Raw genomic sequence first — 24,402 nt, 5'->3', positions numbered from 1 at the left:
AGACATCCTTTATTTCTCTGGACTGAGTTGCTCTTCAAAGTGCACATGGTGCTTGATTATATGGAGTGGTCATTACCATGAATTTATTCAGGTGTATTTTAGTCATCCCCATATACTAATAGATAGGAACTCCTAGGGGAAAAATTGAAAGTGCATGTGTGAGGGATGTGTTTTTAAAATATACAGCTCTCAGATAGGAATTTGTATGTATTTGGAATAGAGCAATACAGGGTAAATACATTTCTCTAATTTTTACCTAATATTATTGCCTTAGAAGTAGGGAAGTCAGCACTTCCTGTTTCTGAGTTACCCCCTCTTTTGAAACCACTGTTTTTTTGTTTTGTTTTGTTTTGTTTTGTTTTTGTCTTGTCTTTTTAGGACTGTACCCATGGCATATGGAGGTCCCCAGGCTAGGGGTCTAATCGGAGCTACAGCTGTCGGCCTGCACCACAGCCACAGCAATGCCAGATCCAAGCTGCATCTGTGAACTACACCACAGCTCACGGCAACGCCGGACCCTTAACTCACTGAGTGAGCCAGGCATTGAGCCTCATGGTTCCTAGTTGGATTTGTTTCTGCCGCACCACGACAGGAACCCCTTGTTTTTTTTTTTTAATTGAAGTATAGTTGATTCACAATGTTGTGTTAATTTCTGCTATACAGCAACGTGATTCAGTTATATTCAGAATAGGACAGTTATGTTCAGTTATGAGAATATATTGTTTTCCATTACGCACTATCACAGGACGTCAAATATAGTTCAACTGCTGGGCTGTATAGTAGGACCTTGTTGTTTATCCCACCTGTGAGATAGCTCACATCTGCTACAGCCTCCCACTCCATCCTTCTCCCAAGTCCGTCCCTCTTGGCTACCACAAGTTTGTTCTCTGTGAGTCTATTTTGTAGATAAGTTCATTTGTGCCATATTTTAGATTCCACTTATAAATGATATGATATGGTATTTGTCTTTCTCTTTCTGACTTAGTTCACTTGGTGTGATAATCTCTCATTCCATCCTTGTTGCTGCAGATGGTATTATTTTGTTCTTTTTTATGGCTGAGTAGTAGTCTATTGTATATATGTACCGCATCTTCTGTATCCATTCATCTGTCAGTGGACACTTAGGTTGTTTCCATGTCTTGGCGATTGTGAATGGTGCTGCTGTATTTATATAGGGGTGCATGTATCTGTTTGAATTATAGTTTTGTCTGGATATATGCCCAGGAATGGGATTGCTGGATCCTATGGTAATTCTATCCTTAGTTTTCTGAGGAACCTCCATAGTGTTTGCCGTAGACCACTGGTTTTTATATGTGGGTCATTGAGTCAGTCAGCATTCTTGGAATCTCTTACTGCTTGGAGTTTATAATTTATTTTCAGCTTTAACTAACCTTTAATAATGGGGCAAACCTAGAACACCTGCTACCCAGAGTCTAAACTTTTAATAAAGATTTAATCACGTCATATAACCAAATATTTCTACACAGAGCTTGTGACCATAGTGATTGTCTTCCATACGAACCTGTGCATTTGACCCTCTGGCTCCAAAAAAAAAGAAAAAAATTTGTTTTTATTTATTTATTTTATTATGTTTGGCTTCTCTAATACCAAGAATTTTCCACTGTCACTTCTAAAGAGCATAGTTTTCTGCATTTCATTGTTTCTGAAATTGCAGTACATCTTACAAGTGTTGGGTACATTTGAGCTGGCAGGGTTTCTTTTTTCCCCCTAAAAATTGTTAACTAATTCTTTTAGAAACCTCAGTTGTTTATTAGGCTTGTCTTGCTGAGAGTTGGTGGCAGTTATAAACTCTTCCTCCTTTTTTTTTTTTTAATTTTTTAAAATAACTACTAGGCCATATACCCTTTTTTTAAATTTTTATTTTATTTTATTTTTTTTTGTCTTTTTGCCATTTTCTTGGGCTGCTCCTGTGGCATATGAAGGTTCTCAGGCTAGGGGTCGAATCGGAGCTGTAGCCACCAGCCTATGCCAGAGCCACAGCAATGCGGGATCCCAGCTGCGTCGGCGACCTACACCACAGCTCGTGGCAACGCCAGATCCTCAGCCCACTGAGCAAGGCCAGGGATTGGTTCCTAGTTGGATTCGTTAACCACTGAGCCACGACGGGAACTCCCCACATACCCTTTTCACAGATACTAGAGAATTGAAGTAAATTGACTAACTGTTAAATAGCTAGTGTGCAGTGGAGGCATAATTAGGGAAACAAAGATGGATAAAAGATTCCTTATGTATAGCGCGAAGGGCATTGCCTCTTCTGAATCTATAATTTTTTCAAACACCTTTAAGGGGAAAATAGTCTAAGAACTTACTGAAACCGTGGCTCTCTAGCATAGCAGTTGCAGTGTGGTGAGGGGAAATGTGATAGCTCTTTGAGGAAGTGAGCTTTTAGTAAATAACGGAGTTCCTGTGCTCTACCCAAAAATGTTGACTTTGCCCCTGGCAACAAAAAATTATTTGCCTGAAGATGTGTGGGGGTGTATAAATTAGGAATTTCAGATTAACAGACACACAGTACTCAATATAAAATAGATAAATAGCAAGGACCTACTGTATAGCACAGGGAACTATATTCAATCTGTGCTAGAAAAGAATCTGGAAAGAAGACATATATATAAAACCGAATCACTTTCCTTTACACCTGAAACTAACACAATATTGTAAATCACCAGTACTTCAGTTTAAAATAAAAAAGGAGTTTCCTGGTGACCTAGTGGTAAAGGATTTGATGTTGTCACTGCTGTGGCTCCAGTGCAGTCCCTGACGCAGGAACTTCCACATGACGCAGGCACAGCCAAAGAAAAGAAAAAAATTATCTGCCAGTTTGTTTGGGTTCTCAGCAGAAGTTCTCTGCTGTTAAACTAGACTCATTTTAATTTTTTGTAGCATTACTATTTATTGGTGAAGTTTTTTTTTTTTTTCCCTTGAAAAGTACTGTCTAGGAAATCACAGAAAGATAAAAGGAGAAAAGCATCACTGCTTCTGCCTCCTTGCTTATGTGTGTGTTACTCTGTAAAAGAAATTCTGTACTTACTTGTTGTTTTTGGTTAGCATTGAGTTACAGCTCCAGGAACTAGGCCCTGTCATTCGTAGCGGTGTCTACTCCCACCTTGAAGCTTTCGTGCCATGTAATAAAGAAACACTGGTAAAACGTCTAAAGAAGTTACATCTCAACGTTCAGGTAAGAGGAGGAACAATAATAACTGCATCTGGAGTTTTATAGCCTGTAAAGAGACTGATTTCTCTTTGTTGCTTTTGTATATTAATTGCCTTATAGTCACATTGTATGTATTTAATAACCATAGAATGTTCTTTTTTGTGTGTGTGTGTTTTGTTTTTTTTTTTTTGCCATTTCTTGGGTTGCTCCTGCGGCATATGGAGGTTCCCAGGCTAGGGGTCCAAATCAGAGCTGTAGTCGCCGGCCTACGCCAGAGCCACAGCAACAAGGGATCCAAGCCGCGTCTGCAACCTACACCACAGCTCACGGCAACGCTGGATCCTTAACCCACTGAGCAAGGCCAGGGATCGAACCTGCAACCCCATGGTTCACAGTCCAATTCATCAACCACTGAGCCACGACAGGAACTCCAGTAACCATAGAATGTTCTTAAAGGCATGTTGGATCCCCTGGAAAACAATTACTTGTCATCAATTAATAGGATTATGTAAGAAATAATATTTTCTAATGTTTCTTGGATGAGGTAAATTAACCTCAGTTGCACAACTGACACAACTTTGCCCTCAACATATATATTTTATGATATATATATGAAATCCATTTTTTTTTCTTAAAATGGACTTAAACATATCTGCTCACACTGACATTATAAAGACCAGTGGAAAGAATCACTGGGGTTGCATGTAAATGCAAAGATTATTTACCGTATTCATCCATGTTTTGCTAGATTCTTCTCTACCACAGCCTCTCTGATTGTCCAGCTTTGGATGCTTTCGGTGATCAGAAACTTATTTCAATACAATATCATGAAGTTCTTTCATCTATTGAGCCAAATCCAATTGCTTTCCATCTCATTGGTCCTAATTCTGCTTTAGAGTTTATTCACAGGTCTTATTATTTATCTACCTTTTTAATTGCACCAGCAGCATGGGGAAATTCCCAGGTCAGTGATCAAACCCATGCCACGAACCAGTAACCAGAACCACAGCAGTTATAGTGCCAGATCCTTAACCCACTGAGCCCCAGGGAACTCCTGTGGCTCTCATATTTTTGAAAGCATTTATTATGTCCCTTTCTTTATTTTATATAGAATGGGTTTCAGTACCTTCACTACCCTGATTACCCTTCCTTTCATTATTTGTTTGACTGTATGACTGTATATTTTTAAAGTATTTACAACTTGCAAGTTATAGAAAATACCACGAATGCAGTCTAAGACCAAAAAAGGACTTTTTTTTTTTTCTATGAATAAAGGTATTTTGTGGACCTAACGGCAAGAATGCAGCCAGGAAGGGATAGGAAGTGATAATCTGGGTTAATTATGTTTCTCTCTACCTCCTCTTGTCTCCCTTTTACCCTTTTATATGCCTCTGCAGATAAGATTACTATTTCCAAGGTTTTGTATTAGAGAAGAACCACCCGCAATTAACTAAGCTGTCTTATGTGAATCCATATTTTGGGGGTGAAAAATCTGATTATTATTTTCAGTCAGTCTGAATTTTTCTGGTCAGGGGATGAGAGTCACACTTCCCAGCTGCCTCTTTAAGGCCCACCACGGTACACATAGGGGCATAAGTGTCGTGCCCTGGACCTCAGTGGTGGGTGTCATCTGACAGGCATAGAATTCTTTATTATAGGTACTATAATACTTTTGTTAATAAACAATTCTGTTTTTATTGAGAAACTATAGTTCTTTCTCAGTAAAGCTGTTTAATGAACAAGTAAAATTTATTTGAGGTCTCAGATTTTGCACTTCTGCCTGGACAGTGTCTCTTATCTCTCTTGTCTCTCGGTGTCTCTTTCTCTTGGAAGAAAGACATTTATCTAACCCTTGCTCTTCTTTATATTGTATAATCGTGTGTATTTGTATCCCCAAACATTATATTGGGTTTTTTTTTAATGCATCTTTGAGCTTCATATAAATGGAGTAATACTGTCTGTTTTCTTTTGCAGCTTGCTTTTTTACACTCAACATTATGTATCTCAGATTTATCTGTCTTTATATGTGGCGGAACTCCATTTTTGCTGCTCTGTGTACAGTGTTTCATTGTATGACTATTTCTCAGTTAATTTATTCATTTCACTGTTGGCTATTCGGGTTGTTTTCAGATAGTCTCAGCTCGGTCATTCTTAAAATGAGATCACCCAGAAACCATGATACTGGATGTTTTGCTTTTCTTTAAATGGGATTTTACTGCAGACACTGTCACATGTATAGTCTTTATTAATTGATATGCATGAAATAGGTAAAATGCTTATTAGTAATATTTATATTCTGTTTTTATTAATAAATTGATGTTAATAATAAAATAAGATGATTTAATTTGTAAAACACCTACCATAACATAATTGCATTCCTAAAAATCCTTTCCTTACCAAAAATCACATTTTAAACACAGTTATGTCAGTGAAGAAAAGCGAAGTCTTATAGTATTTCTGTACCTATACCAGTAATAAAAAGTATGTTCTTAATAGTTACATATATATTTTGTTACTTGCAAGATGAAAGTAATAAATTGATTGCTTAAAGCTGTCAGATACAAACCTCTGCTTGCTTTTCTTTTTGCCCTGAACCCACATGAGTAAGAGTCCCAGTTTCCTCTTTCACTTTCGCCTTGACCTTGAATTTCTGCTTGCAACATAAGTCACAATTACTAACAATAAACAAGAAAGCAGAATACTGGCATCCTGTGGGTAGTTGGCAAGCCACATCGGGCATTGCAGTCTTCCAAAGCAGAATCTCTTTTTGTGGTACTAGTTCCCCATTATAACAGGATTAACTAGTAGTACTTTGCACAATGTAGATTTTGTTCTCTATTTAATCATTTTATTATGTTAAAATGTCCATATAATTTACTGGCCAAATATGGAGCATTTTTAAGAATGTAATTTAGCATTATTAATAATTATGCTGAGGCAGCAGGTAAAAACTAGGATTCCCCTTGGCTGCCTGGGATGTGTGGTTATCCTAACTTTATATCCAGTGTGCATTTGAGAAGTCAGTGTTGTGGGAGAAATGTCCGTATTTAAATATGCTACCGTTTCAACTGTGATCAGTGTGTAACACCCAGATTTCATCTTTTGAGGATCTTCTTGCAAATAAGGTTTGTAAATTTGTTTGAAAAAACTTTCATTATTTTTTTCTCCCTCAGGATGATCGTTTAAGAGAACCTCTGCAAAAACTGAAACTGGCTGTTAGCAATGTCATGCCTGAACAGCTATTTAAATACCAGGAGGACTGCCAGGCTCGTAATCAAGCTAAGTGTGCCAAGTATGTACCTCTTCGATTTGTACTGGATTTTGCATTTGAGAAATACTTGTGGCACTTAGGAATTGGTCTTAAGTGGACGTCATTGCCAAGTAGAAATCCACATATGCCACTGAAGTGGTATAATTGAATATTTTCTAAGTGACAAGTCACTTCCCACTCAGTCTCTTTGGTGTGAAAGTCAAAAAGTCTGTTGATTCATTGAATGGGTGTGATCACAGCCAGAGCTGACACTGCTCAGACATTTCACGTTGACCTACTTGACTGCTTGAAGTTGGATACAAATATTTTCTGAACTAAATATAAGTGTTCATGCCTTTATTTTAGATTTGAAGACTTCATTTACCAGAGCACTTTATAATGCCCTTTGAATTTAAAGTATTACTTACCCTGTCTTTTGAGTTAACATTCAGTTGAGCAATTCAGCAGCTATCTGTGGAGCATATAGGCAATGTTGGATTAAAATTTGGCTTCATAAAATGTTTTTCTTTGCAACTCGGGATCCGAGCCAAGTCTGCAACCTACACCACAGGTCACAGCAACGCTGGATCCTTAACCCACTGAGTGGGGCCAGGGTTTGAACCTGCGTTCTTGTGGACACTAGTTGGGTTCATTACCACTGAGCCACGATGGGAACTCCCATAAAATGTTTTTTATTTTTAGGTTTCAAACAGATGAAGAACGAGAAAAAAATGGATCCGAGGAAGATGATGATGAGAAACCAGGGAAACGTGTCATAGGACCAAGGAAGAAATTCCACTGGGATGACACCATCAGGTAAGATTTAACCGAAACTTTCACTTTTAACCAAATAGATAATGCAAAAGTAAGGTTTTTCCTAAAAAGAATCTATAGTAAATAGAAAACTAGATTGGAAACAACCAAAAGTTAGTGTGTAGGAAAGATTTATTCAAGAGAAGATTAGTTTGGTTCTAATATTATTAGAGTTGTAGCAATTTTATTTTCATATAGTACTTTTTATAAGCTAATCTTCTTCCTGAGTAAGTCATACTGGTTGCAGAGGTGAAGTAGTCCGTCTGTTTGTGTAATCAGTCATCTTTCTTACCAGCACTTCTGTCCTCCAAGTAGAGAGTTTAATTGTAGGCCTACCCCTTTGGTGCCTAGATTAAAGGTGTCTAAGGAAGTCATTTCATGCTGGGCGTTTGGCTGTAGTGCACTGAATGGTGTGTGTTAGGCATGATCTTCATGTTTTCGTCTGAGTTCTTCAGATAATATTCTTTATTATTGCTGTCAGATTTGTGTGCTTTTAAAAAGTCTGTTTCAAGCTTAATTTTCTACAACTTTGCAGTCAGATTTATATATAAATATATATTTTTAATCTGTTTAGAACTTTGTTATGTAACCTTGTTGAGATCAAATTGGGATGCTATGAGTTAGAGCCAAATAAAAGCCAGTCTGCTGAGGATTATCTTAAATCCTTTATGGAGACAGAGGTGAAACCATTGTGGCCTAAGGGCTGGATGCAGGCAAGGTAAGAAATACGCCATCCTAGATTTTATTTTGCTTTCTTTTTGCTGTTATTAAAGACACACATATACACACACGTATGATGTTCATTTTCCTAAGAACCTAGTGCGTTTAAAATTCTGTACAGTCACCTCAGATGATCTCTGCTTTGACATCTTTGCTCACTTAAGAGAGAAAACCGTTAGTCACATGGTCATAGAGATATAGAGATAGATAAAGGTGATTTTTTTTTTAAACTGACCACTTTTTCTGTTTTGCACCTGTATTTGCTAATAGAGAAAAGGGGTGGGGGGGGAGAAGGTTATGTACCTTGAGAGGGGGCGCTTCATCTGGGTATTATGAGGATGAGTAACTGAGTGTGAGATTTCAAGCATAGAAGAAGAGGCCCAGTCTCCGTTGTACTCAGAGTAGTCAGTGTAGAGTGGTGTCTCCAGCACCAAGAGTGGCTCAGTTTAAAGACAGTTGACTCGGCCGTCTCAGCCTGTGATCCTAAAGTGTTCATCTCAAATCAACCAAAAACACCTGTTGATCTGTTAAAAGATTTAAATGAAGAGGTAATATCAGACTTCCCTTAAAATAGATGATTGAATGGATTGTATCATAATAAGTCTACCTGGTAAATAAGCAAGTAGTAGCCTATTGATATTCAAATGGTGAAAATAACACAGTGATTATCATGTTACTATCTGCTGTGGAAAGGTAATGGTGTCCTCTTGCTTTTTCCAGAATGCTTTTTAAGGAAAGTCGGAGTGTACATAATCATCTTACTTCTGCTCCGTGAGTAAATGCAACCTCCAGATTTCTTCCTTTATTTTTATTCACAGTATGTGCTTTAGTAAACAAAAACTTTATTATTAAATGCTAGGTAAAATCGGACTTAAACATACATTTAGACAATCTCTCTCTTATCACCACCTTTGAAAAAAAATCTGAGTTGTCCAGTGGTTCCATGGGTAAGGATCCGGCGTTGTCACTGAGTGGCGTGGGTTTAGTCTCTGGCCTGGGAACTTCCATGTGCTGTGGATGTGGGCAAAAAAACCCATCATTTTGACTATTGATTTTGTAGACCTCAGGACACATTATCTGTAAATATTTGTCAGGCCAATCTCTAAAACCTGGATCCATAATGTAACACATACTGGCTTGAGATCTGGTAGCGAGAAGCCATGTCAACAGGAAGGCTCTGGTAGTTTTCTTTGTTCCTGGGCCCTTCTGCCCTCAAGTTCTTATGGGTCCTTTTTCATGGGTCCTTTTTTCATTCCCTCTTAATGGCCATGTACATAGGTAATCTGTTAGCCCCACGCTTTCCAAGGCAGTTCTGTGCACACAGACACACACACACCCACCCACCGACACACACACACCCACACCCTACAGTCCTACAGTTCTATACACACACACACACACATATATATATACCTACCCAGCCTTGCCTTGCAAAGTATTCTGCAGTCCTTCATGTCCTTACTTTTGTTCAAAACTGGATATTTCTTTAGGGTTGTAATTGCTAAAGAAAAGTCTCTTATCCTGACAGATAGTAGTACAAAAGGCATTGTTTTTCCATAGTTAAATTTTTGGATGAATACTGGTTAACTTGACAAGGATTTTATTTTTACCACAACTTAAAGCTAATTATATGTAGCCTAGAATGTAGTATTAAGGGTTAATAAACTATGAAATTAGTAAGTCACTGAGCATTTACTGAGCAGTCTAGTTCAGTACTCTTCCTAAGAGGTCTGGTTAACATCTTCCGGTTACATTGCAAAATTCCCCTTCTCCTTGTTTACCATTATGGTAGATGGAATTTTTTTTACAGCTTTTAGTAAGGACACTTTTTCTTTTTTTTAGGGCCGCACCCACAGCATATGGAGATTCCCAGGCTAGGGGTTGAATTGGAGCTGTAGCCGCTGGCCTACAGCACAGCCACAGCAATGCCGGATCCAGGCCTCATCTGTGACCCACCACAGCTCACAGCAATGCCAGATCTTTAACCTACTGACCGAGGCCAGGGATCAAACCTTTGCCCTCATGGATGCTAATCAGGTTTGTTTCCACTGAGCCACGATGGGAACTCCAGGAAGGACACGTTTTGAGTATATCATCAGAGATGTATTGAATTGGTAGTAGTTTTCAGATCTATTTTTGTTTTGGAAGTATAAATTTGGGGTAGTTTTACACCAGAAATTGATAGAACGTCCACTATCATCCACTATACTTTAACAAAAAATTTTTTTAAAAATCAGTAATTTTTTTTAATTAAAGAAAAATTTTGGAGTAGTTTGGTTTTATGCATTTTAGAGGATGAGTTTGTTGCAGGTGGTTTGGATGTCCCAGGGTAGAGGTATTGGATGCATGTATGTGTATGTGCATTATATCTATATATATAATGAGTTTATATGTATGTCAGTAATATTTCTGGCCTTTAATTTCCCTATAGTTCTAAACACACATACGTTACAATTCAAGTATGAATAATTTATTCCTTTAATTCTAAAGCAGGTGTTTACATAGATCCTCTCAGTTCTCTTTTTTTTAGTATCTTCATTATTATGGCTAACTGTATATTTTGTTTTGTATCAAAAAGTAAGACTGGAGTTCCCGTCGTGGCGCAGTGGTTAACGAATCCGACTAGGAACCATGAGGTTGCGGCTTCGATCCCTGCCCTTGCTCAGTGGGTTAACGATCCGGCGTTGCCGTGAGCTGTGGTGTAGGTTGCAGACGCGGCTCGGATCCCGCGTTGCTGTGGCTCTGGCGTAGGCTGGCAGCTACAGCTCCGATTCGACCCCTAGCCTGGGAACCTCCATATGCCACGGGTGCGGCCCAAGAAATGGCAAAAAGACCAAAAAAAAAAAAAAAGTAAGACTATGGAGTTCCCTTTGTGGCTCAGCAGTAACGAACCCAACTAGCATCCATGAGGATGCAGGTTCAATCCCTGATCCCACTCAGTGGGTTAAGGATCTGTCATTGCTGTGAGCTGTCTTGTAGGTTGCAGACAGGCTTGGATCCTGTGTTGCTGTGGCTGTGGTATAGGCCAGCATCTGCAGCTCTGATTCAACCCCTAGCCTGGGAACTTCCACAGGCCACGGTGAGGCCCAAAAAAAAAAGGTAGGAATCTGTGTGGTAATATGGGCCTGGAAGTCGTGAATATTACTGTTGCCTTAATGAAGTTGTAGATTGGCAATAAAATGTTAATCAAGATACTTTTTTTTGGCGGGGGGGGGGCCACATTTGTGGCATGTGGAAATTTCTGGTCCAGGGATCAATCCCATGCCATAGCAGCAACCCAAACCACTGCAGTGACAATGCCAGAGCCTTAACCCACTGTGCCACAGGAAAACTCCACCATATTTGTTAATTTAAATGATGGCTTTTTTTTTTTTGTCTTTTTGTCTTTTTAGGGCCACACCCGGGGCATATGGAGGTTCCCAGGCTAGGAGTCAAATCGGGGCTGTAGCTGCCGGCCTAAGCCACAGCCACAGTAACATCAGATTCGAGCTGCGACCTACACCACAGCTCACGGCAATGCCAGATCCTTAACCCACCAAGTGAAGCCAGGGTCGAACCCAAAACCTCATGGTTCCTAGTCATATTCATTTCCGATGTGCTACGATGGAAACTCCTAACTGATGGCGTTTTAACTTAGTGAAGTAGAAATATTCAGACAATGTGAAGTATTTTAGTTTTTCAGCCCTTTAATTATTCAGCAAACAGTTGAGTACTTTCTCTTGCTATGGAATAAGTTTTTCACACTGGTTCCCAAAAGTTCCAAGGTTCCATGGTATTTTTTTTTTTATTGCCTTTGTTCTGTCATTTTCACATTTTCAATTTGAATTATTATATTTAAAATAATTTTCTTTAAAAACTTAAGGTTTTTTTTAAACAATGCCCCCTGTACTTTTTAGCATGGTTTAATTCAAGCTTGCAGTTCCTTTTTTCTGAAATAATTACAAATTCTTACCATTTCTTTGAAATTAGTCTCCTTAGGCAGCTTTGTTGCCTGTTTTGAATTATTTTATTTTGAATATTTACATTTAATTTTTTAACAAACTTTATCATCTACATTTCACATTTTACTAATGATTTAGCCTTCATTCTAGATAATTTTTCTGTAAATTCACATATCAACTAAGCACTTATATAACATATATACTTCCTTCCTTCAGAGAGCTTCCTAAATAGCAGAAAAAATTTACCCATATAGTTACAAGATTATGTGTTATAATTTCCTAATGAGTGACTTAACTACTACTGAAATGACCTCCTTTTCAATGTTTTGTCTTAGGGCAAAGAAAAAGGTGATTCCTGCACCGAAACCCAAAGTGAAGGTAAGTATTGAACCAGATCTTTAATTAGTCATAATTGGTGACTGTTAAATACATTCTTAAGAAGTTCCCTGGTAGCTCAGTGGGTCAAGGATCGTGCATTGTTACTGCAGTGGCTCAGGTCTCTGCTGTGGCTTGGGTTCAGTCCTTGGCCCAGGAACCTCTGCATGGTGGTGCCACCCCCAAAAAAATGTATTTTAGGGTGAAAAGATTAACATAGATTTGCAATCTGTCGTATTTAGCAGATTGATAGATACCATACTTTTAAGATGGGTGGTTTCAAACATTGTAAAAATCCTAGAAAAGAAATTTACCCACCAGCTGAAAGATTAAGAAATGTGTGTGTCTTGGCCTGTGTTCTGGATTAGGGGAAGGAAGTCCTCCATGAAAATAGTCCCTGATTTAGGAGTTTAATTTACATTACTTGAATGATTTGGGAAAACCTCGAGCCAAGAAAATAAAGTAGTTAGATTAGCATTAACCCAGAGCACTGGGAAATCAATTCTCTCTGGAGTAATGCACCTCCATCCCAGGCCCCAAAGGCTCACTACAGATATCCTGTGTCGAACAGGAGTTTACAATCTGCAAGTACAGAGTACACGAGGAGATAAGTTACCGTGAGTGAAAGTCAGCAGAAACAACCAACAGAATTAGATCCCTAAGAAGGGCAAGTGATGGATTTATTGGATTTAGAACATAAAGTAATTTAACTTAAAAGTTTTTATTATTTAAAGAAGTACAAAGGGGGACAAAAAATATCCTATCAAAATAGACAAAGCAAAGTTAAACAAAGTATAACCTCTATAAGTGAAAACTATAATCATTTGCGGTTAAAATCGTAATGAGGAGTCACTGTTGTGGCTCAGTAGAAATGAAACTGACTAGTATCCATGAGGACACAGGTTCAATCCCTGGCCTCACTCAGTGGGTTAAGGATCCAGCATTGCTGCAAGCTGTGGTGCAGGTCAAGATATGGCTTGGATCCCACATTGCTGTGGCTGTGGTGTAGGTCATCAGCTGCAGCTCTGATTCAACCCCTAGCCCAGGAACTTCCATATACTGCAGGTACAGCCCTGAAAAGCAAAAATAAATAAAATAAAATAAAATTGTAATGAAAGCCCACACCTTTTAGATTTTACACTTTTCCCATAGACTTCATCTCTTTTGAATAGAGTTTCTTTGCTTATGAGGTTATGACCAAAAGGTCATGTTTGCTACCCTGTGGTCGTAGGGCTCTTTGAATACAGATTAAATACTCTTGTTAAACTCCTAAAACTCATAAAGGGTTGATACATCTATTCAACATGATTATAATTTACCAGAATTCTAATAATGGATGTGTTAGAATGATACAGGGGAATTACCTGTTTTGTTCATTTCTTTATGATTAAATTACCTATTCCTTTTCCCAAAATGGAAAAACTGCATTTTTTTTTCCTGCTCTGCTGCCCCTTAAATACCTATTTCAGTTCTAAAGGAAATACAAGGAAATGCTTATCATAGAAAATGCCGGAGTTCCCGTTGTGGCGCAGTGGTTAACGAATCCAACTAGGTTGCGGGTTCAATCCCTGGCCTTGCTCAGTGGGTTAAGGATCCGGTGTTGCCGTGAGCTGTGGTGTAGGTTGCAGACATGGCTCGGATCCTGTGTTGTTGTGGCTGTGGTGTAGGCTGGCGGCTATAGCTCCGATTTGACCCCTAGCCTGGGAACCTCCATATGCTGCAGAGCGGCCCTAGAAAAGGCAAAAAGACAAAAAAAAAAAAAAGGAAAATGCGAATACTACAGAAAAGTAAGAAGGAGGAAAGTGAAAGTATCCAGAAATGTCTGCTTATGTGGACTTTCCAGTCACATCTGCCCTCCGTTCTTCTGGATCTCTGTCCCTTCATTCCTTCCTTCCATCCAGATGCCCATCTGTCCATCCAGTCATTCATTTATCCAGGTTGAATTAACATTTTATATAAATGGAATAACCGTTTTTTGGCTCAAATATATATCCTGAACAGTTTTCTCTGCTAATATAAACCTACCCAGTACTCTCTTGTGTAGATTTAATGTTATTTTTATTTTAAAAAATATTGATGAAGAAGTTACTTAAAATGGCAATTTTAAACTGGTAACATTACCCTTTTTGTTTTTGTTTTGTCTTTTGTCTATTTAGGGCCGCACACACAGCATGTGGAGGTTCCCAGGCTAGGGGTCTAATCAGAACTGCAGCTGCCAGCCTACACCACAGCCATAGCAACGCCAGATCCAAGCCTTGTCTGCTGTCTACACCACAGCTCACGGCAATGCTGGATCCTTAACCCACTGAGCAAGGCTAGGGATCGAACCCACAACCTCATGGTTCCTAGTCAGATTCATTACCACTGTGCTGCAAAGGGAGCTCCAGTGGCATTCTTAGCAGAAAAGAATGTATTATTCGTATTTACTGTTACACCTCAGAGGTTGATGTAAATACCCTTCATCTCCATTCTTTCCCCACTGCGGTTAAGGTAAGTGTGGTGATATAGATGAATAATAAGACTTCGGGGAGTTCCCGTCATGGCTCAGTGGTTAATGAATCTGACTAGGAACCATGAGGTTGCAGGTTTGATCCCTGGCCTCGCTCAGTGGGTTAAGGATCCAACGTTGCGGTGAGCTGTGGTGTAGGTCGCAGGCGCGGCCCGGATCCTGTGTTGCTGTGGCTGTGTTGTAGGCCGGTGGCTACAGCTCCGATTAGACCCCTAGTCTGGGAACCTCCATATGCCATGGGTGCAGCCCTAGAAAAGACAAAAATAATAGTAATAATAATAATAAGACTTCAGGGCAGTTCACTTCAGGGCTCACATGTTAACCAGCCAGACCAGGATCCATGAGGATTCGGGTCTGATCCCTGGCCTTGCTCAGTGGGTTAAGGATCTAGTGTTGCCATGAGCTGTGGTGTAGGTCGCAGACCCGGCTTGGATCCTGAGTGGCTGTGGTATAGGCCAGCAGCTGCAACTCCAATTCAACCCCTAGCCTGGGAACTTGCATATGCCGCAGGTATGGCCCTTAAAAAAAAAGCAAAAATAAATAAGTAATAAGACTTTGGGGTTTGGGTTTGAGTCAAGTACTTGTTTTTCTTAAGAGAAAGATACTTTTTAATTCTTTTGCTCTTTGAGTATTTTAAACTGTTCTCTAATTCTCTAATCTCTTCCTTGAATTTTAAGTTTCTTTTTGTTTTTTGTTTTGGATAGAACAGAAGATACTTTCTTAGATATTCAGAGTTTTAATTCCTAATACTCTTAATGTTTTCTTAGCATAGTGCCTGGCTCATAGTGAATGTATGTTGAGTAAATTACAAATGACTTCTACTGTAATGAATAGAAAGCATAATTTAAGTGCTTGAATTGTATCATCTGCCAGTTTGATGTACAAGTTTCTCTCTGTGGTGGCTCTTGGTAGCTGTAGGACAGGGCATGCAAAAGCGGAAGTGTGAGGAAGCAGAGAGTTAGGGTCAGTGTCCTAACAAACCATGCTGTACAAGAGGGGAGGTGTGTTGAAGGCAGAATTTCTCCCAGGTGTAAGGAGGATAAAAGAGGATAGTCTCTGAACAGGTGGATTTGGAATAGTATCTGAAGATCTGATATAGGTGGGTGAGGGGAGAGGAGATCTCATCTATAATACGTACCTACTATACGAATGTTCCTGTGGCTTAGGTGTAAGCCAGCTTAGAATGGCTTACTAAGGCATTCCCATCATGGCTCAGCAGTTAACGAACGTGGCTAGCATCCATGAGGACGTGGGTTCGATTCCTGGCCTCACTCAGTGGGTTAAGAATCCGGCCTTGCCGTGAGCCGTGGTGTAGGTCACAGACGCAGCTCAGACCTCGAGTTCCAGTGGCTGTGGTATAGGCCGTCGGCTTCAGTTGGACCCCGACCCTGGGAACTTCTATATGCCTCAGGTGCATTCCTAAAAAAGACAAAAAAAAAAAAAAAAAAAGAACGGCTTACTAAGATGTGGCAACTGTGTGCGATATGTCAGATAACTTTGGCTTTGGAGGACAGTTCAGTTAGCAGCTCTACCCTCTGAAAAATTATTTTGGCTTTTACAGTCTAAAGGTTTCTAGCAGAATTTTAATTATGAAAACTTCTTAGTTTTCTTAGAAGAGCTCACACTGCGTAAATTTTTATTAATCACTTTATTTTTCCTCCAATATAATGCTGTTTATGCTAGGAGTGTAGTCCAAAGAAGGACCAGAAGACTCCTGCATCCTTGGTGGCTTCAGCGGGTGGTCCTTCGACAAGCTCTAGCACATCTGCTGTGGCCTCCACCAGTTCTGGCTCGACACCAGCCCAAGAGACAATCTGCCTTGATGACTCCCTAGATGAAGAACTTTCTTTTCATCCACCTGCACTGGATCTTGTTTCTGAAGCTTTAGCTGTTATCAATAACGGGAACAAGGGCCCTCCAGCTGGCTCAAGGATAAGCATGTCAACTGCAAAGCCTCGTCCAGGACTGAGAGAAGAAAAATTAGCAAGTATCATGAGTAAACTGCCACTGGCTACTCCCAAAAAGCTAGATTCTACTCAGACCGCACATTCATCGAGTCTTATTGCTGGTCACACAGGGCCAGTACCAAAGAAACCCCAGGATTTAGCTCATACTGGCATCTCTTCAGGCCTTATTGCTGGTTCTTCGATTCAGAACCCTAAAGTTTCCTTAGAACCTTTGCCAGCCAGGCTTCTTCAGCAAGGACTGCAGAGGTCAAGCCAGATTCATGCTTCTCCCTCTTCGCAGACCCATGTCTCCTCCTCTTCCCCAGCCCAGGTTGCTGCCTCCTCTCATGCTCTGGGGACATCAGAGGCCCAAGATGCTTCTTCACTAACACAGGTGACAAAGGTGCCCCAGCATTCAGCTGTCCAACAGAACTATGTGTCTCCACTGCAAGCAACTATTAGTAAATCACAGACCAATCCGGTGGTTAAGTTAAGTAATAATCCCCAGCTGTCCTGTTCTTCCCCACTTATCAAGACTTCAGATAAGCCACTTATGTACCGCCTTCCCTTGTCTACTCCCTCACCTGGAAATGGTTCTCAAGGGTCCCACTCGCTGGTTTCTAGGACAGTACCTAGCACCACTACCTCCAGTAACTATTTAGCCAAGGCTATGGTGTCACAAATCTCCACGCAGGGTTTCAAATCTCCCTTCTCCATGGCTGCATCCCCCAAACTTGCCGCATCTCCAAAACCTGCCACATCTCCTAAACCCTTGCCCTCACCTAAGCCTTCTGCCTCACCCAAGCCCTCTCTGTCAGCTAAGCCTTCAGTATCAACTAAACTTATTTCTAAGTCCAACCCAACTTCCAAGCCTACTGTACCCCCAAGTTCTTCCAGTCCAAATGCACTAGTGGCCCAGAGTAGCCACTCCAGCGGTAATAACCCAGTCCACAAACAGCCCGGTGGAATAAACATCAGCAGACAGTCTCCCACCTTGAATTTACTGCCCTCTAATCGCACTTCCGGCCTTCCGTCTACAAAAAGTCTTCAGACCCCTTCAAAGCTAACGAACTCCTCCTCCCCTGGAACTGTTGGGAAGAACAGCTTGAGTGGAATTGCAGTGAATGTACCTGCCGGCAGAGGCAGCAACCTTAACTCAAGCGGCGCTCATAGGACTAGTCTATCTGGGGGAACAGGAAGTGGAACACAGGGTGCTACTAAACCGTTGTCTACTCCACACAGACCATCCTCTGCCTCAGGGTCTTCAGTGGTAACAGCCAGTGTGCAGGTATGTACGGTGGATACAGTCATGTGATAAAGCGTAAGACTGTGGAATTGTTCTGGTGAGTCGGCGTGATCACCTTACTGTAACACCTAGACTGTCGGTAATCCCTTAAAGCTTATGGCCACACAGTGTTCCTGATGTCAAGACACTTGGGAATAGAGTTTTTATTGGGATGTGGGTTTTTTTTCTTTTTTCAGTGAAGTAGCATGCCTATTTTCAGAATTTTTGGAAAACACGACTAAAATGCATGTTTAAAACTATTTTGGAGTTCCCTGGTGGTGCAGTGGGTTAAGGATCTGGTGTTGTCACTGCAGTGGCCCAGGTTACTGCTGTGGTATGGGTTTGATCCCTAGCCTGGGAACTTCCACATGCCATGGCTGGAGCCAAAAAGAAAAAAACAAAAAAATCAAAAAACTGTATCTTAATTAAAGTCCAGAACAAAACAGTAACTTAAGATTTTAATATACCTTCACCTGTTTCTTCCTTTCTGCATTCTAGTCCCTTTTCTCTTGCTAAGTTTCTTCTGTTTTTATTTAATCAAATTTATACATTCATACTTTTTTCCTTTAACCATTTGTTTTTTCCAATAAAATTTTTATCTTGCATGTATAACTCTCTGTCAATTTAGTGTCAGTAATGCCTTTACTCTACATGGTCTTGCCATTCATGAGTTTTTAATTTTATCTCAGTAGGAATCTCAAGGAATCTTTTTGAGAAGATGAACGTGAAAGCTGTTTTACTTTAGTTCTTGCATGTTTGATAATTTCTTGCCTTTTTTTTTTTTTTTTTAATCTTTTGTCTTTTTAGGGCCACACCCGAGGCACATGGAGATTCCCAGGCTAGGGGTCAAATCAGAGCTATAGCTGCTGGCCTACATCACAGCTCACGGCACTGCCGGGTCCTTAACCCACTGAGAGAAGCCAGGAATTGGACCCGCGTCCTCATGCGTACTAGTCGGGTTCGTTAACCACTGAGCCACGACGGGAGCTCCTGTGTGATAATTTCTGTGCTGTCACAGTTGAGGCGATGTAGACTTCTTGGGTCACGTCGCCCAGTTTTGTAAACACTGTCACTGGCCTTACCTGGTATTTAAGGCTATAGAGACGTCTGAGGCCGTGCAGATTTTTTGTTTCATATAAGTGATGTGTTTTCTCTGCCTGATTGTCAATCACGTTTTCTCTTTTTTCTTGAAAATCAAGGGTTCCCAAATAATGGCTAGGTTTATCTAGTTTTTGTTCATTTTTTTACCTAGGAAATGGTAAGATCTTTCAATCTCAGTTGCCTATTTTTTCAGCTCAAGAATATCTTATTCTGTTATGAGTCTGATTATTATTTCTGATCCATTTACCTAGATCTTTTTTAGTATTCTTTATTACTCATATATCTCATCTCTCTACCTTTCGTTATCATCTTCTCTGTTACTGTTTTCATCTATCTGCCACTCCTTTGTATTCTGAGACTTTTTTCCTCCCCTGAAACATAGTCCATGTTCATAGTAAACAAAATTCAGAAAAATGAAAATGGAAGTCACCCATCATCCCACTACTGTTTGTGTTTTCCTCATCCTTTTTTAAACTCAGGAAAGTGGGTTTTACGTAATATTCTGTTTCATAGGAACCTTTTAAATATAACATTTGATGATATGTTATTTCTTAGGTTCTCAATTATTCTTTGACTTTTGCTGACTTACGAAATTCTTCTTTTTAAGAAAGTGCCCTAACTTTATATTGCCTCTTATCGGAGTAGGAACATCTAATGAGATAATTTTCCCTTGGTATTTGTAGAGGTTCTCTGCTATTTAGTGCAAGCTAAGCGTTGGTATTCAATATACACTTAAAAACCCAAATCATCACTCTGCCTTTACTGTAGGCTTATGAATGAATGAATTCTACAATTCTAATATAGAACAAAACTCAGCTGATACTTCATTAATGGAAAGCTAGGATTAATAGATGTTTTATCTGTGTAGTCTTATTTTTTATCAGAAATAACAAAAAACTGATTAAAGATTATATGTTAAAATTGAAGTTATAGCTGGGAGTGAGTTCACATTCACTTTGTATTTATTAAAATGTTGACTGTTTTTGAAATTAATTTGATCACAGGAATATGTGAGAGGATTATAACAGAAGTGGCAAGTCCATGGCCCATATTCTCCTTCTTAGTGCCAGCTACTATTTTTTTTTTTTTTTTGTCTTTTTAGGGCCACATCCTTGGCCTTTGGTAGTTCTCAGGCTAAGGGTCAAATCAGAACTGCAGCTGCCAGCCTGCACCACAGCAACGGCAACAGCAGATCTGAGCCTCGTCTGCTACCTCCATCACAGCTCACAGCAATACTGGATCCTTTAACCCCTTGAGCGAGGCCAGGAATCAGACCCACAACCTCATTTATGCTAGCCCACAGCAGGAACTCCCTCTAGTGTCAATGACTTTTAACACTCTTAGCTTTTTCTCTGTGTTTTTAAAAAATAAGAATGAATGGAAGACTATTTTAGTATTATCTTTCTTCTTCTCTTTATAATAAATAAGGCTTTTAACTCTCTTAAATCTTTCCCATTCTCCTGAAAGAATAAAATTACAACTTTTTTTTCCCATGGCCGCAGTTGAGGCATGTGGAAGTTCCAGTGCAGCTGTGGCAAGGCCAGATCCTTTTAACCCACTTGCCCTGCTGGGGATCAAACCCGTGCCTCCACAGTGACCTGAGCAGCTGCAGTTAAATTCTTAACCTACTTTGCCACAGCAGGAACTTTCTGAAATTACAACTTTTGGTTAAACCTGTGTCTGTGTAAAATTTTCTCCTGTTGAGCTTTCAAATATCAAAAACTATGGTTTCAATTTCTTTTTGGCTTTTATCTAGAGTTAAAAATTGCTATATTTTCCCCACTTGCTTTGTTTTCTTTGAATTTAAATTTAGTTCTTTCTCCATGTTTTGTCATCTCCAGAATCTCAGCACTTCTTTTTTTTCCTGAGAACCTTTGTATTTGATCATTTGTTCCAAAGAACAACTTGTTATACGAGTTGTTTACCAGTTGCTTTGGTAGCAATGAGCCTCCGTGGCAAAATGTATATTCCTAAATGATAACTACTTCCTTCTGGTTTTCTTGCTCTTCTAAATGCCTTCTTATCTGATCCTTTTTGTTCTCATTGGTTTGACTGAAGAAAAGATCAGTCATTGAATGAGACTCTTTCTTTTAGCCAACCTAATGTTTTGCTTTTTTGTTTTTTTAACATAGCATCTTATCAGCTGCCTTGTGGCTTCTAGAGCCTGTTTCTCTACCTTGCCAGCACTAAAAACAGATTTCCTATCTACGCCTGTAATATTCCTCTTCTGTCTGAAAGACATCTTCAACTGTCTTACTCATTTACAGAGTGAACCCGACAGGGCCTGAGTTTAACAAAAGCTAACGTCTTTCTGGGTTCAGATTCTTACCTCTTATGGGCTTTTTATTTAACATCTTTCTACTCAAGGCTTTCCTCTTCTTTCTTGCCTTCAGTTTATTTTCTGTGAATCCCATCTTTGCCACTCTATAATTCTCAGAATTAATCAGTTCACTAAGCAAATGTTTATTGTTTATTATGTGCCAGGCACTCTTCTAGGTGCTGGGGAGATAGGGTGAAACAAGATCCCTCCTCTCATAGGGCATATATTCTAGGTAGGAAGATAAGCAAAACACATACTTTAAGTGCTATGAAAAATCATATGATAAAGTGTGATTGTACTAATGTAGGTAAGGGATTCAGAGAAGGCCTTTTCGAGGAGGCAGCATTTGAGCTGAGCCTCGAATGAGCAGGGTGGACGGTCCAGGCCAAGGGACGGAGGCATGAAGGCATTGCAATAGGAAAGGGCTGCTCGGCTGGATGTGGGGCAGGGTGGGGAGGCGAGGAGGGCAGAGATCGCTCCTTGTACTGGGGGACCTTGGGGGCCACCATAAGGACCTGGGTTTTTGCGTCATATTCCACGGGAAGCTGTTGGAGGAGCGACATGGTCTGATTTATGTTTCAAAAGGTCATTCTGGGTGTTGTAGAGAATGGGGGGAGCAGATATACTTGCCAAAATGAAACAGGTGGTTTAAAAAAAAAAAATGTGATGCGCATCACAGGAAGAGCAAGGTATTTCTTCATATTTTCCCTGCAATGAAACGTGAAGGTCATGATAAATATTTTTGTTTTGGGGTGTTATCCCGAGGTATTTGCCTACTTCATGTTCACAGCTTCTCCTGTATGCTTCTGAATGATATCACAGTGGGATACCCCACTTTTGAAAGGTCTCCATCTTCTAGGAGAGAGAAATTTATAAATATAACATTCAGATAGTCTGATGTTTCATTTTAGTTTTATAAACAAAAGCAGTTAGGGAAGCTTTTTGAAAGTCGAAAATGTTTGACAATTATGACACTGAACCATTTTTTATTGCTAATACTCAGTTACTTAATTTTGGAAGTTGTCTAAGTTACTTTTTTTTTTTTTAATCAGTTTTAATGCTTCCATTATCCTCTCCAGAAAAGCATAGATGACTGCTCCTTATTCACAGTTTTTAATGTTCCTTATGAGGGGGGCTTCCCTTGGGGTACATGGCTTTGGACCCCAAACTATCTTGAGACTACAATAGAATTATGATGGAAAAGAGAACCTTTGTTAATTTTAAAATTGATCGTTGTTTCAAAGCATTGTTGTTTCTAACTTGTAATTCTTTCCTAAATCTCCCATTTGTATGTCACAGTTGGCACTGTAGAGGGAAGAGACTGACGAATCAGAAAAGTCGTCAAGTCCAAGCATGAAGTAATGAAGATTTGTACTTAAGTGTGGGAGGGAGCTGTGATTTAAAAAAAAAAGAACATGGATGGAAATGTTGACTATAGGCTTCTCTTGTCCTTCACTTTATGATGAAACTAAGGTTTCAAGCCTGAGTGGCGGGAAAGAGTGAGACTTTTGATGTTATCAGCTCATATATATGGGAGGGAAATGATTGTAACAGATGATACCCTCAATTTTGGACATGCCAGGTTGGGGAGTATTTGATAACCAAGTGGAATTTTTCACTAAACTGATAGCCGAACAGGATTGAAACTGAAATGAGAAGTCAGAACTATGGGTATAAATTTGAGAGAAAAATAAAGGAGCATATTGGAGGGCTAGTGGAAAAAACAGAATAGAAAATTTTTTGAGGAGCTGCCGCTGTGCTGAAACAGGATCAGCAGCGTCTTAGGGACGCTTGGATACACATTGGTGTAAGGATCCAGCACTACTGCAGCTGCGACTTAGGTCACAACTCCAACTCGAATCTGATCCCTGGCCTGGGAACTCCATATGCCAAAAAAGGCAAAAGAAAAAAAATTTTTTTGAGGATGTTCCTCATTTTTTTGTTTAGCAGTGGTGTGGGCCATTGAGAACATAAATATACGACGTAACGCGGCATTTTTGCATGAGAAAATCACCTCCAGTTTTCCGATACATTAACTCAGAAATAAAATGGTCAGTTCTTAATGTTTACTGGTAGAAAGAATATGCAAAATAGCTGATGCTTATTACTGATTAACAAATATTCGAAGAATTCACGGTTCTTGACCAAATTTAGAACAAAAAATGTATGTGTGTCTATATCTGTATCTACATTTTTAACCACATTCTCAGCATGTGGAAATTCCCAGGCCAGGGATCACACCTACATCACAGCAGCAATCTGACCTGCTGCAGTAACGATGCTGGATCCTTAACTTGTGCTGCAAAGGACTCCCTACTGCTAAAATTTTTGACCACAGAAATTTAGAGTTAATAAAATAAGGCTACAAAAGAAAACTCACATTTGCAGAAACTATAGTAGATAATATCTGATACTGAGAAATTTTTATTATCTTTTTCATAAGTACACTTAGAAAAAAGTCAACATGGGAAAATGATTTAATTGCCGTTTTATAGGAAATTGATATAGCTTAATGGAAGTATATTTAAGTAATTTCTCCGTAAAAGCTCGTCAGTGCTAGGACATTTGTGAGTGCTTTTTTCTTCATAAACGTGATAGGTGGGGGAAGTGTCAAAACACTTTCTAATTTACCTTTTGCCTTAGGAGCCTAAGTTCAAAAAGTTAGAATTGGAAAGTGCTTTCAGGGATTAAGGAGAGACTAGATAATGTGGAAAAGAGAGGCTGTCATTCAGTAAGTTTGATAATAATAAAAGGAATACAGGAGTTCCCGTCGTGGCACAGCAGAAAGGAATCCGACTAGGAACCATGAGGTTGCAGGTTCAATCCCTGGCCTCACTCGGTGGGTTAAGGATCTGGTGTTGGCGTGAGCTGTTGGTGTAGGTAGCAGACGTGGGTGGCTCGGATCTGATGGGGCTGTGGCTGTGGTGTAGGCCGGCAGCTACAGCTCCAACTGGACCCCTAGCCTGG

At 39.8% G+C, this 24,402-nt stretch overlaps 1 protein-coding gene across 4 annotated transcripts in view; it reads left to right on the top strand.

The window, feature by feature from the left end:
* Nucleotides 1-24,402, top strand: part of UBN2 (ubinuclein 2) — an 81,537-nt gene that overhangs the window by 42,369 nt on the left and 14,766 nt on the right. The window contains exons 8-15 of one of the 4 annotated variants that reach the window (XM_047762953.1): nucleotides 3,070-3,199; nucleotides 6,349-6,467; nucleotides 7,128-7,241; nucleotides 7,813-7,956; nucleotides 8,679-8,729; nucleotides 12,235-12,277; nucleotides 16,467-18,017; nucleotides 22,735-22,793. In XM_047762953.1, coding sequence (XP_047618909.1) covers nucleotides 3,070-3,199; nucleotides 6,349-6,467; nucleotides 7,128-7,241; nucleotides 7,813-7,956; nucleotides 8,679-8,729; nucleotides 12,235-12,277; nucleotides 16,467-18,017; nucleotides 22,735-22,746 — 2,164 coding nt within the window. In that variant the 3' untranslated portion in view covers nucleotides 22,747-22,793. Of the gene's footprint in view, nucleotides 1-3,069; nucleotides 3,200-6,348; nucleotides 6,468-7,127; nucleotides 7,242-7,812; nucleotides 7,957-8,678; nucleotides 8,730-12,234; nucleotides 12,278-16,466; nucleotides 18,018-22,734; nucleotides 24,252-24,402 lie in introns of those variants that run through there. The other 3 variants (XM_047762952.1, XM_047762949.1, XM_047762951.1) reach the window with 3 other exon arrangements.

The sequence above is a fragment of the Phacochoerus africanus genome, chromosome 16 (assembly GCF_016906955.1).
Source record: "Phacochoerus africanus isolate WHEZ1 chromosome 16, ROS_Pafr_v1, whole genome shotgun sequence".
Classification (NCBI taxonomy): Eukaryota; Metazoa; Chordata; class Mammalia; order Artiodactyla; family Suidae; genus Phacochoerus; species Phacochoerus africanus.
The sequence above is the reverse complement of the archived record's forward strand: the minus strand, read 5'-3'. Positions and strand labels throughout refer to the sequence as shown.